The 12,892-nt window shown below is 34.0% G+C and overlaps 1 protein-coding gene across 1 annotated transcript in view; it reads left to right on the top strand.

Moving 5' to 3' along the window:
- Positions 1–12,892, top strand: part of LOC115452918 — a 90,387-nt gene that overhangs the window by 62,436 nt on the left and 15,059 nt on the right. Inside the window, exon 7 of the mRNA XM_030181543.2 lies at positions 8,443–8,623. Coding sequence (XP_030037403.2) covers positions 8,443–8,623 — 181 coding nt within the window. The remainder of the gene's footprint in view (positions 1–8,442; positions 8,624–12,892) is intronic.

The following is a 12,892-nucleotide window of genomic DNA, read 5'->3' as shown; positions in this document are numbered from 1 at the left end:
AGGTGCTGGTATTTTTACAGAAGTGATTTTAAAATCAAATATTTCTCTGAATCACGTCTTAAATTTATGCGGAGTTGTAATTGTGTGACGGAAATAATTATACTTAATTATTAAAATACCTTCAGAACTTAATACATACCTTGTAATGATATTAATTTATTACCAAAACGACGAATACCTAATACTTGTAATTTGAAATAACATTTAAGGTTACGACATTTATTCAAGCCTTCAGCATACCAATGCTGCCAAACCCAACACAATATGTACCAAATCTCATCAAATTTCACGGCAAACAGTCACTAATGGAATTTAATTAAAAATAATTATACTAAACCGTCGCTATTCCGTCGCAATTCAGGCTGGCGGATAAGCAAAATATGAAATTCCAATCGCTATGTCTATCTCTGTCGTTGGGAATGTTCTAGAATATCTGTATATTAAAAAGAATGATAGACGTTTACTCGTAAAATCTTTTATAGGGGCACATTACGAGAACTTTAATATAGGGACTTTAAAAAACGAATGAATGCAAAAGATCTTTCATAGGAAGACATAAATATCATTTCAAGAAGTTTAATAGAACAACATTCAAAAAATTAATAGTGCAAAATATCTAGTTTGATTGAATTTAGTTAAATATAAGATATGAAGATTTTTGCCGTGCCCAGCATTTTTTATTTTAGTCCATATCCAAAATAAAGACGGATTTGTAAAACTTTCGCTCGATGATATCCACGATCGTGATCACTAGGCATAATACAGGTAACAAATACAGTAAAAAAATAACGTTCCTTTTATGAAAATTAATAACACGCTGTTCATCCGCGTTGAATTTAAATAACAGTACCATCACATGACGGGGTGCATTTTAATTAAAAATGGCAAGGTATTGTAAAACAAAATGGGGTCTTTGTAAACCGTTTGTAGGTGCTATAATTAACTGGGCAGTAACGGGCGGCTGTGACCTCACTGTTTGCCTCCCCGACCCTCTCGTAAACTAAGAATTCAATTAGCATAATGTAGTACAAGCGAGCTGTAAAGTCTTCTGTGCCAGGTAATATTTAGTGTGACAGTTCATTAAGTTTCGCAGAAATGCCGAATTTTGTATTCATAAGCCGTTCTAAATATGTTGCGGTGTTTGTTTGAATGATGCTGTGGCTGCGTTCTACGTTGAGGTTAATCTTAATGCGGATGATATTGTTATGATTCTTAAATTAATAGTTTGTTTTGTTAATGATTAAATTTTGCCTAGTATGAATATTTTATTAGAGATTGAATTCAGATATAGAGAAGGATCCTAATTCCTAACAGCTATAGAGAGGCAAAATACAATGAAAATTTAATAGTCCAAGTAGACTAAAAATTCAAAAGGTGTATTAATTACACATTTGCACCTCGATTGATTATTGATGAACACCTAAACAAACAAACAACGGTCGAAAAATCCTTTTAACCCTTCGAATTTAATGAAACCACAGCGTATAAGCAACCTTCATTAGTACCTCTAATAACGTACATTTGAATTTTAATTAAAATTTAACGGAATATGTAAAAATATTTCGTTACCATTTCTGCTGGTGAAGCGCGCAACTCTTGAAAAATGTTTAGAAAGCATTTCATGATCAAATATTTCAGATAGAAGCTATGTCTGACACAAAGCGTTTCTTTACAGACATAACCATTTCTCTTTGATATCGTACAGGTTTATATTATGGAGAAGTTTTCCATCATGCTATATAATTGAATACAAGCCAGACTGCAGAGTTTGCTTTAATTTATATATGATTTGAAAACATGTATGTTTTACTGGTGGTAGGTCTCTCATATGTGAGAGTCCGTCTGGGTAGAGACCACCGCAATGTCTATTTCTGCCGCCAAGCAGTGGTGTGTAGTCACGGTTGTGTTCCGGTTTGAAGGACGTGGTAGCCAGTGTAACTATTAGACATAATAAGACTTAACACCTCATGTCTCAGGATGGCCAGCTCAGTGGAATACTAAACAATACTATGTAATGCAAGGTGTTGTTGGGTGGTGTTTCTACTGTTTATGGGCAGTCGTATCACTTACCATCAGGGGAACGGCAAACTCGTCTCTTCATTTAAAGCAATAAAAAAAAATATGAAAAACAAATTTGAGTTTTCAAATTCTAAAAATACAAATATACTTTTCCAAATTTTTCATTATACATCATAAACATTTTTAAAAAATATTATTCTTATAACATATAATATATTTACTATTAAATATGAAGAAGTGGGTCTTTAAGAAAACATTAACCCCCAACTTAAAAGTTACCACGTAGATAGATATGCTGCTTTGTGTTTTCTTGCCCTATAACTCTCGGTGACTCGGGAGTACATGGATCGGGATCCATGACACTCAATCACTCTGCACCAGTGGGACTACCTTCATTCATCATACTCCCTCTTCTGAAAAGTGGCAAACAATAACCTAATGGAGCTATACTTAGAGATAAAATTAAATTGCTTGATGGTAGAGTCGGTATCACAGATTGTTAATATAGAGATTGTGCACATAAGCCTCATAATATTATAAGCATTGAATAAATAATAAGAATGTAAATTAATTATTCCGTTTGGTAAAAGTATAAAATAACAGCGGTCTTATAATGTTTATAACCTATAAATTGCAGATATTCTTCAAATGACACTGTAACACGATTCATTATAATTATAAATTGGACTATTTAAGCATAGGCATAATGTCTTCAATTTGTTCGTGATATAAGTCAACCTTGTTTTGCTTGTTGAGCGATATTTGGAAATTCGATTCTTTGGGATAATCGATTTTTAAAAATAAGTAAACGCCTGATTATTTTTTTCTTCACTTTTGATTTGATTTCGAGCACAATGTGGGTGAAGAAAAGCATTCTTATGTTAAACAAGATAAACTCTTTTATTGTTCCAACTATTGCTAGAAAAGTTACCATTTTAAAGATTTAAACCAAGATATTTTTGGTTTAGGTTAAAAACCCTGCCATAACTGGTAAACAGTTTAATTTCGGTTCATTTCATAAAGTCTATTTTTGTGACAGAAATGTACTTCCCTATTATTTATTTATATATATATTAATTCATAATGTTCAATAATTAATCCTTATTGGTATAAGGGTAAACCAAATGAAAAGTTTATTAAGAAAACCGGTTAACCTTTTGACACGAATTATAGTTCCATGATTCCAGGTCAAATTTTAATGAAATTACTCCTCATAATAAAAGCCCACCAATTATAAATACTGCAAAAACATTATATAGTTAATTAATCGATGACAACGTTATATTCGTCTAAGATTCTTTTAATAGTTTGAGATGTTTTGGTAAAGCCGCACAACCTTAGTCTTCCTGCCTTTTTCATTTTAGCATTTTTTTTTTTTTATTAAGCAATGATTCCTCAATGACAATATTGCGTGTGCGGCTCCAGTTAACCTGCGCCGCGACCACTGGCTCCGAAGGCCAAGCGATAGAATTAAGCCAGCAACTTATACGAGATTATTTGATCGACTCCTTTGATATCTTATTCGTATCGTTATTTATTTTTGCATTAAGTATAAAGGAATTATCTTTAACGTTATAGTAAGTGTAGTCATATGTTGGTTCGTTAATAAACTTAGACTATTATTTAAAATGACTGGAGCCCTTCATATTCCTTGTGTAATGAAAACTTGATTTATAATATCTAAACAATAACATTTTTATTTTTTATCTTGTATAGACCGCTTCCTGTACCATCATTTTTTGTTCGCAGTTCACTTAAACTTTTATAACCCTTAAAAAATCTTAAAGGATTACTGTTGTACACGATATTATTAGAAGTAATTAAGTCATTTTCACTTAATTTATACATCGCTATATTCGTTTACGGGACGAAGAGTTATAATTAGTACTGGCGCTATATTAATTTAATTATCTGTGACGAGCGCTGTCTGCAGACAAACAGCTTGGTTGTTCGCTCTTGTCTCTTCAAATGTTTGCTATCTTCATAACGTCCTCTCATTAAAGTTGGTCAAACTAAACCCAGATCCGCGCGGTTTTGGCGAAATTAGCGAATATTTAGTAAGTGTTGCGAATTGTTTATCTTTACATTGGTTGGACCAAATATTTGTGACTGTTGATGATATTATATTTTTTTAACTCCATTACATAGATATTTCCTTGTCAATTTTTATACATTTTCGAAGCAATGCTCTCTTTACTCTTCGTAACTTTTTAGGAAAATACACGGTTTGAGTTTTATACATTTAGCTCTGGACTTGCACTAAATTGCACATCACAATAATGAATTTTGGCTTCGCATGTTATCATCTGTAGGTTTTTATTAAACACTTTACTTCGCAGCAAAATAAAAAACGATATCTACGTTTAAATTTAAAACGAACAGATTAAAATGTCGCTGAACGTGTGAGCAACGTTACAGTAATTTGAGAAATTAGTGCGGCTTGTAATCGCGGTGTAATCAGGAAATTTCTCCTCCCACGGGTGATTTCACATTAAGACTGAAACGAATATTAGATTTCAAATTAGCTACATTTGCAGAATTAGTGTTGCCTATATTCATTTAAATTAGGTATTCAGTAGAAAAGATATTTAAAACCCATGCAATACACCGAAATATATTTCATAAACTATATATTTTATTTTTCATGCCATTTGGCACGACCCCAGTCTTGTGCCAGCTACACCTTATTTTTGCACTACAATACAATAGGTTACCCCCAAGGCCATTCTTCATGGTGGCAAATCAGGCTCGGTCTTCAACCCGAATAAATGCCCATGCACGCGCATTTGCCGTGGCCCTTGGCATACAGTTCAGTGTAATAAGAACATTTCCTGACCTTCTCCCCTCTGCCCATCCTAAGCGGGTTCCTTTACCTTCCCCTACAATTCCCTTCCCCAGATATTCCCTCCCAACTTTCCTCCATTCGCAGATTTCGCTCGGACGTTAACTGCTCCGATTCACAAAAAAATTGCAGTAGATTAATATAAAAACGCGGTCAATGTAAAATATATATTAAATTCGATTCCCATTACCCTAATTGGACGTAGAATTTGCTCCAAACATGTTCAAAGTAGAACTTCTAATTCCAAATAGCAAAAAGTTAAACTCAAACTAACTTGTAATGATGCTAAACGGTCCCCGCGTATGGAAATCTCGATAAGAATCCTCGAAGTTGAATGAGATTTCTGCATGCGTCATCTCACCTTCCACGAAATTTATTTTGTACGTGTTTTATGCTAATGTAGGTTATAAGACTGTTCACTTAACTTAGGGGCATTTTGAGCAGGTCGAGGGTTTGATCAAATATAAGATTGTGCTATCGAGTTTGATTGATACAATACATGTCTTTACAATATTATAATACAACTAAATCTCATAAAGGAGTTTCAAATAGGGATATTTTTTCCAAGTATTTTGTTGTTATTTTTGTAAAGAATTCAAGAAAACTTCAATGACTTTTATGTTAATATGTACTAGAAATAATTAAGAATACACAATCAGGCATACAATGAGTATAGTGTAACAACACTACACTCATTAAATTTACATTTTAAACATGCTGCTAATGAGTTTTATACACGTATAAATCCTATTCTCTCATCTAGATTTATTTTAGCGTCCCTTGCCTTCTAACATAAAACATAAAGTTTTTATTCTACTCTAACGTAATTCTAGAATATGAAACAAAAGTATACAATTCAAAATAATACTGTAATAAATTTCACATACAACCTTACAACGTGATTTTTTTTGCCCAAGTTTTGTATCGCAAACTTCGTCGGTACGACAAAACCTGACAAACAGATTACAACAGCGTATAAAATCAAGACACGCCGCAAAAATGTCTCGTTTTTACATAGAAATTACTCGTCTCGAGATACCGGGAGCGTTTCACGTAAATTCCGGCGTTTTCATTATTCCCCGTCATAGGAAAACTGAAGCGGCGGGACAACGTAAGAATTTAATTAAAAACTCTGTGATGTCATTTTAGAATTGGTTTGCTTATGTCAAATGTTCTTTTTGCGTGCTCGGGGGATGTATAACTGCCAAATTTTATAACGTTAGATGAATTTAAATCCAGTATTAAGTGACAGAACCCTTGTTAATCCAAAACCGATAAAACGTATACATTTTACAGTCTTAATTATAAAATTTCGCAAAGCTATGCTTAGTTACGTCTTGAATAGTCTGCTGTTTTCACGTTTGAGCTAAAAAAAACAGGAGTTCCCACTAATTACCTAAAGAAACTATTAAAACAATTTCGTGATAATATGCCCTATAATATATATAAAAAAAAAATATGAATAATTAAAATGTAAACCGCAAATTCTCTATTAAAAAGTCCTTAACTAGATACAAGAAACAATAAAACAATAATATGAACAAAGTTAAACGATAAAAGCACTTTCGCTGGACACAATACAATTGTTTACAAAATTTACATTTTGCTAACAATATAAACCACAATTTTAATGCTCCGCTAAATAAGTGAGTCGTCAACTTGGTTCTCACCGAATAATATAAATGCTATCAACTAGAAAGCAGATTGTAGTCACCCTTAAGTCTAGGACATTAGCATCTAGTAAAACCATCCTATTGAAACCACAATAAATATTCATCATCTCAGCCACAGGAAGTCCACTGCTGAACATAGGCCTCCCCCAAAGATCTCCACGTCGACCTGTTGGAAGCGGCCTGCATCCAGCGACTTCCTGCGACCCTAGCCAGGTCGTCCGTCCACCATGTAGTCGGGCGTCCGACATTCCTCTTGCCTGTACGTGGCCTCCACTCTAGAACCTTTCGACCCCAACGGCCATCGGTTCTTCGAGCTATATACAAATACATACAATAAACGTTGAACTAAAACTATTTTCCGGAATCTACCACGGTTTTTATATTATGATTTTCTTCCGATGGTTCGAAGACTTTGAGGCTTTGAGGTCACGGAGCAGACTAAGGAGTTGGTCGTCCGAAAGACAAAGTTACAATATCTACCTACATTTTAAAATTATACAAAATTTTCAGTTTTAAGCTGTTGACGGTCTGATCTAGGCAGAATGAGCTCACGGTATCTTGAAGTCTGGCAGCCGGTCTTTTGAGTGCAGAACCCAAAAGATCGGCTGCCAGACTTCAAGAAAAAAAAATAGGTTAGAACCAGATTTCCTAGTTTAATTTCCAAGAACACCATTATCGCAAGTCAACAGTCGGAGCCAGTGAAGTGATAATAATTATTATTTGCACTCCACCGCTTGGTTTTTCATTTTCAGACATCGACAATTTTAAACCGTTTGGGTCAGTTATTTCGTTCCCTCCTTTCGTTCTATTGATGTTGGCAAAGCAGAGCCCTTATCGAAAGCGTAATTTCTGGCTAATGAAAATAATATTTGGTTTTAACGGATTTTTGTTTGCTTTAAACTTGGATGTGAAGCGATCGTGTGTGTAAATGGTAATTGATAATACATTTTCTTTTAGAGCATTTTGCAGATTCATATTTTTATTTTTTATAAAAAATATCACTGATCGTAAGATATATGTAAAAGGATTTCTGACATCAATATTTTAACAAATCGTTTGCATTATAACACTTACTTTTTGTAAGAAAATATACATTAGCAGTTGATTAATAGAGAATAAAGATTTTTTTATACTTGCACGATAAAGTGAGCCTATTTCACCTGATGATAAGTGGAGTGGAGTCCGATAGAATGTCGACTGACGAGAAATGATTACCTCTCGGATAATTAAAAGATAAGATAAAGATGATCAATTAGCGATGCTGCGTTTAAAGTTTTGAAACTTTGAAAGAAAATGTAAATCCTGGCATAACTGGTAAAACGATTAAAATATTTACCCATTGAAAGATAAGTTGTACCTAGAATTTGAATAATGTACTTTACGTCGCGCAACTGAATAGCGTACTGCCAATATCCATAAATTTACTACAACAAACTCCCCAACTAATATTTACTTACTACTATTACTTAAGTTTGACTATCTCGGTGGCGTAGGTGTAATGTGTACGCGGTACGAGTACGACTACGACGCTGAGGTTTTAGATTTGAATTCTGGGTCGAGCCAAAAATTTATAGTGACTGGGTTTATCTATCTTAAAAATTAGTCAGTCTCAGCTCACAGTCAGGAATTGGGTGGTTTGATGCCCGCGTACCTCGGAAAGCATGTAAAGCTGGTGGTCCTTCACTTGATCTCTTTTCGATTATGTCGGATGGCCGCCTCACCTGACTATGAGAGTGAAGGAACGGAAAGTGCGTATGCGTATTCCGCACTCACTTGTGCACTATAATATCTCCAGCGTACCTGACATCGCTATTGAAATTGGCTGCCGTGGTCGAAATTCAGTTAGAAAGGATTCATTTCTATTATTACTACTAATTCCTACTTCACTAGTCCAATATTTTGTTGCAGGATCCTAGTGCGCGCTATAAGCTACACGGTTCACGGACTGATCCCGGCATCATGTGTGTTCGCGGACCGGTACAACCGGGAGGAGGTGGTGCGCTCCCTCGGGAAGGAGGTCAACATCAACCCACCACTCATGCTCGGCCAGCTGCCTGACACTCCTGAGGAGCTGCTCAAACTTGATCAGGTGAGATTGATGAAGTTTGATCTTGTCAAACATGTGTTCTGTACTCTTCTAGTCTTATGGGTTTTTAAAGTGTAAGTTATGTAAATTGACGCGGTCTAAAATTAAAACCACACCATTCCCGCATACATATTACGTCCGATATTTACCGCATAGGTACATATTATAATTTATATTATAATAATATTATAAAATTAAAAAAAGAATATTCGATTGTTAGCTTTTATAAATGAAAAACATCTATAATTTCTAGTCCAATGACAACTACAACACAATGTGAATTACTTCAAACGAAGTAATTCTCTCATTGTTGATAAATTTCAAATAAATATCTGTTTATTTTACTTTATCATGAGCCGTATAAAGTACCTACAATTTATTCCGTTACTTGCATTAAAACACAATAACTCCACATTGACTCCCTAGACTCGATAAATAAAACAAGCATCGAAGCGAAAACAAAGAGGTAAAACACAATGGAAAAACAGTCTTATCTCATTTAGCATTCGGAGCCGAACTTGGGGTAAGTAAATTAGCAGTAAAACCTTTTCTCGGCGCTGTGATTGTTTTTTCAGTTCTCAATTACGAATAAGCGATGCTGCCGCTTACGGTCGTGAAACATTGATGAGGCCCGTTAGTCGCAGGGGTTCTCTCGCACATCCTCGTAGCTTGCGAGTTGCGACTAATCACGGTAATGGACTAATGACAGCTTACGCCAAACTACTTCTCGAAGACGCGCACAAACTTCGTGCTCGCGTGAAGTCGGGCCTTTGTACAATATTACTTAACGTACGAGAACTTTTAGATATCGATCATTTACATTTCACAAGGCTATTTTCGTGATTACATACAACTCAGACTATTGCTTTTGAGTGAAACACTTACGAATGTTGATGGAACATAGGATTACAAGCCTTTTATTTTAGTTTATTTAGTTTACTTTTTTTTTTGGAAAGTCTCAAACTTGTCACAACGTTGGTGTAAAATAAAATAAAATTAAAATGTAAGTGAACCCCTCTTCGTAGGTATCAGAAAATATATTTACTAACGTTTTGAGAGGCCAAATTTATACCAAAAAGTGTCTGAATGCGGACTCCATACAATTCACTTTGGCGCGTTACGAGCAAGCTTGTTCGATCCAGTGAGCTGCCAATTTTCATTAGGCACTGTCAGTGTACGTTTATAAGCCGGAACTTTGTTGTCGGCCCGTCCCTCGCTATCCTTTACATTTTGAATTCAGAGAAATGTTGGATTTCATTAATGTATCAGTGTAACCTTGCGTGTGCGGATTAATCCTTGAAATGAAATAAACGTTGAACCTGCAAAAGCCGCACAAACAAATTATTAAAAAATATGTGCCCGTGGGTGTAATGCCACAGAACATTATTACACTCTGAAAATTTCATGTATAGACACGTAGTTTAATGAAAAAAATCTATACTATTTTGTTTAGACAAAAATAAAAACCAACACCTATTTCGCTGAAACCAAAAATTATAGTCAACTGTCTGGAAAATATACATTGTCTTGAAAACATCACCGTTAAAGATAAGATTTTGATATCTTTATTCCCTCCTTTTTTATCTGCAATATTCTACTCACAATATGTATTTACTTTTATAGCACCTAATCGTGTATTGTATTGTCAATAACGTTTATCTTGAAACGACTGTGCCAATCTAAAATATAGCTTACCAACCAAAGGCCGCTCACGTTACATATAACTGACAAAACTGCGTATCATTCTCCAAGATCAATCCCAATATGGACACTTTTCTTTATTGAAATCTATAAATAAGGTACGTGTAACATTTTCCCTTTTCACGTCGATGTCATGTGACCGAAAACACGAACACAAGTAACTCGCTTTGACACGGACGGTTTGATAAAAAAACGCGCCACTATTCTGAAGCTTTTGGGCCCCTGTCTAGTTAAGTTATTGACGGCTTTTGCTAGTGAATGACTTACGGCCTTTTTGTATATTCTACATGTTTTCTATTAGAGAAATACACTGTCGTAAAGTTTGTTCGCCGTTAATGGAAGGTTGATTTAAACATACTTAAAGACATTCGTCTTTGCTTATTGGGTACCATATTAATTATGTGCTCTAATAAAATTTTCTAAACAGTTTTCCAATTTAGAATGGTAAGTAAACGTTGTATGTTTACATTTAATTTCTCTTAGGAATTCTTAGATTTGAACCTGCGACATTCACATTTCGGCAGTCTGTTCCACAACTAACTAATACGGCCATCGCCGCTTTTCTTTATTTAATGTTAAAAGTTAATGATCTAATAAAACGAATTTCTTTTTTTATAATTGCCACTCAAAGTCGAAGCAAAGGCGCTCATAAAGTTTTAAGATGTTTTTCGTTCTATCTTTAGGACTTATTGTAGCATAACTTTGTATCTCTGTAAGATATATTTACATTCTTCTTATTAATACTAACCAGTATTAATATTTAACATGAATATAGATACTTAAGTAGATACGTAAGCTATATAGAGCAAAACCTCAACCAATACCAATATTCATGTATTGTAACAATTTATGTCTTATTTTTTGGGTAACAAGGACTGCGTAGGATTTTAATTCCCACAAATATTTCCCATGTTCACAAAAAGACTATTTGCATTATCGGAAGAATCTATTTGGAAACATATTCATGTACTCAATATCTTACTTCATTAAAAATAAATCGTGTTTGATATTTGGTTCTTTTTTCTAGCCATCAAAAGCTTTAATCTGAAAAAAAATTATTAGCATTACTCACCGTTTTAGGTTGAAAATTTTAAAGTATTTTAACAAGCAATCCATTCAGTTTTAAGTTCTAATTTGGATGATTAAAATAAATAAAAAAAAAACAAAATACTCGTTAAGGAAAACTTTGGTACAGTAAGAAAAAGCGTGTTAAATTGTTCAACTTTTTCTCATTTCCACGAGGCCGAGCTGTTTTTTTATCATTAACATTTCAGTGTGGAGAAAGTATTATTAATAAAGTAAGAGACATAAATATGGCGCGGTCGTTGTGCCAAGAATAGCAGCTACATACGTACAGTACTTTATGCCTTCTTTATTAGATTGTAGAGCGGCCGTAAACCGCTCTCATCAGCCAAAATGTCCATCCAGTCCGCTCTTGTGTTATTTTGAACTGAACATACAAAATATCAAATACATTAAATAGTATAGTTAAATTTGGGTTCCAAAAATTTATTCCAATTGGTAAGTCGTTGTCTTGTTTGAAATGTCCGTGTGAGAAGGTGGCACAGCGTCCTACGAAAATATGCTAATATGCAAACTAAAAAAGTGCAAATTACGACATGGAAAAAATATTAAGGTTTTTACATTGGCATTTTGCTATTTCTCAAAAATTTTGTATAAAAATATTTTATCCGCTCTATTATAATCTTAGAACTCTTTGCAAAATATAAATTTAATTTATAAAGTTGACATGTTGGCTATGTTAAATGAACATTACTTGTGTGCAAACCATTAGGTTTACTCTGACACCTATTACACTTTACCTTAGCCCATCGCATACTACAATACGCTCTTACCACAAAATACTTATTAACCAATTTAATAGAAAAAAGTCCCATACAGAATTCCAACAAAATTATAATTATATTAAACTTAAACTACTCTCTATAAATACAATTTCATGTAACAATTTTGTCCCAAACCACGAAAAGATGTGCCAAATTTACATTGTAGAAAAATATGGATGAAGGCTTACACACAATAAGTGAGATTGATAATTTCGAGATTGCATCCGCTATTGAATGTGATACCATAGAGCTTGAAAAGCATATTCAGATTAATAAATATGACCTTATAATTTTCTCGCAAAACATAAGGAGTATTTACCATAACTTTGACGACTTCATGGTTACATTATCAAATTTTAATTTTGAAGCAGACGTCATTATCTTAACAGAATGTAGAATAAACACAAATAAATCGATCCCTCAGCTTAATAACTATTGCTCTTACACGACGACGTACCATTTGAACCAAAACGACGGGGTAGTTGTCTATGTCAAAGAAAAGTTGAAACCTATAATTAAGGAGATTAAGTTGACTAACGCATCATGTCTTCAAATCGATGTATTAGATAACATTATATTATGTACTTACCGCTCCCCGTCCAATACAAACATTGACTCCTTCCTAAATTCTCTTATTGTTCATCTTGATACATTAACCTCAAGGAAAAATATCGTACTTGCCGGCGATATAAATATAAACATTATACCTAAAACTACAGAACTA

This window comes from Manduca sexta, chromosome 11 (genome assembly GCF_014839805.1).
Source record: "Manduca sexta isolate Smith_Timp_Sample1 chromosome 11, JHU_Msex_v1.0, whole genome shotgun sequence".
Taxonomy (NCBI): domain Eukaryota; kingdom Metazoa; phylum Arthropoda; class Insecta; order Lepidoptera; family Sphingidae; genus Manduca; species Manduca sexta.
Note: the sequence above shows the minus strand (reverse complement) of the source record. Positions and strands in the feature narration are given on the sequence as shown.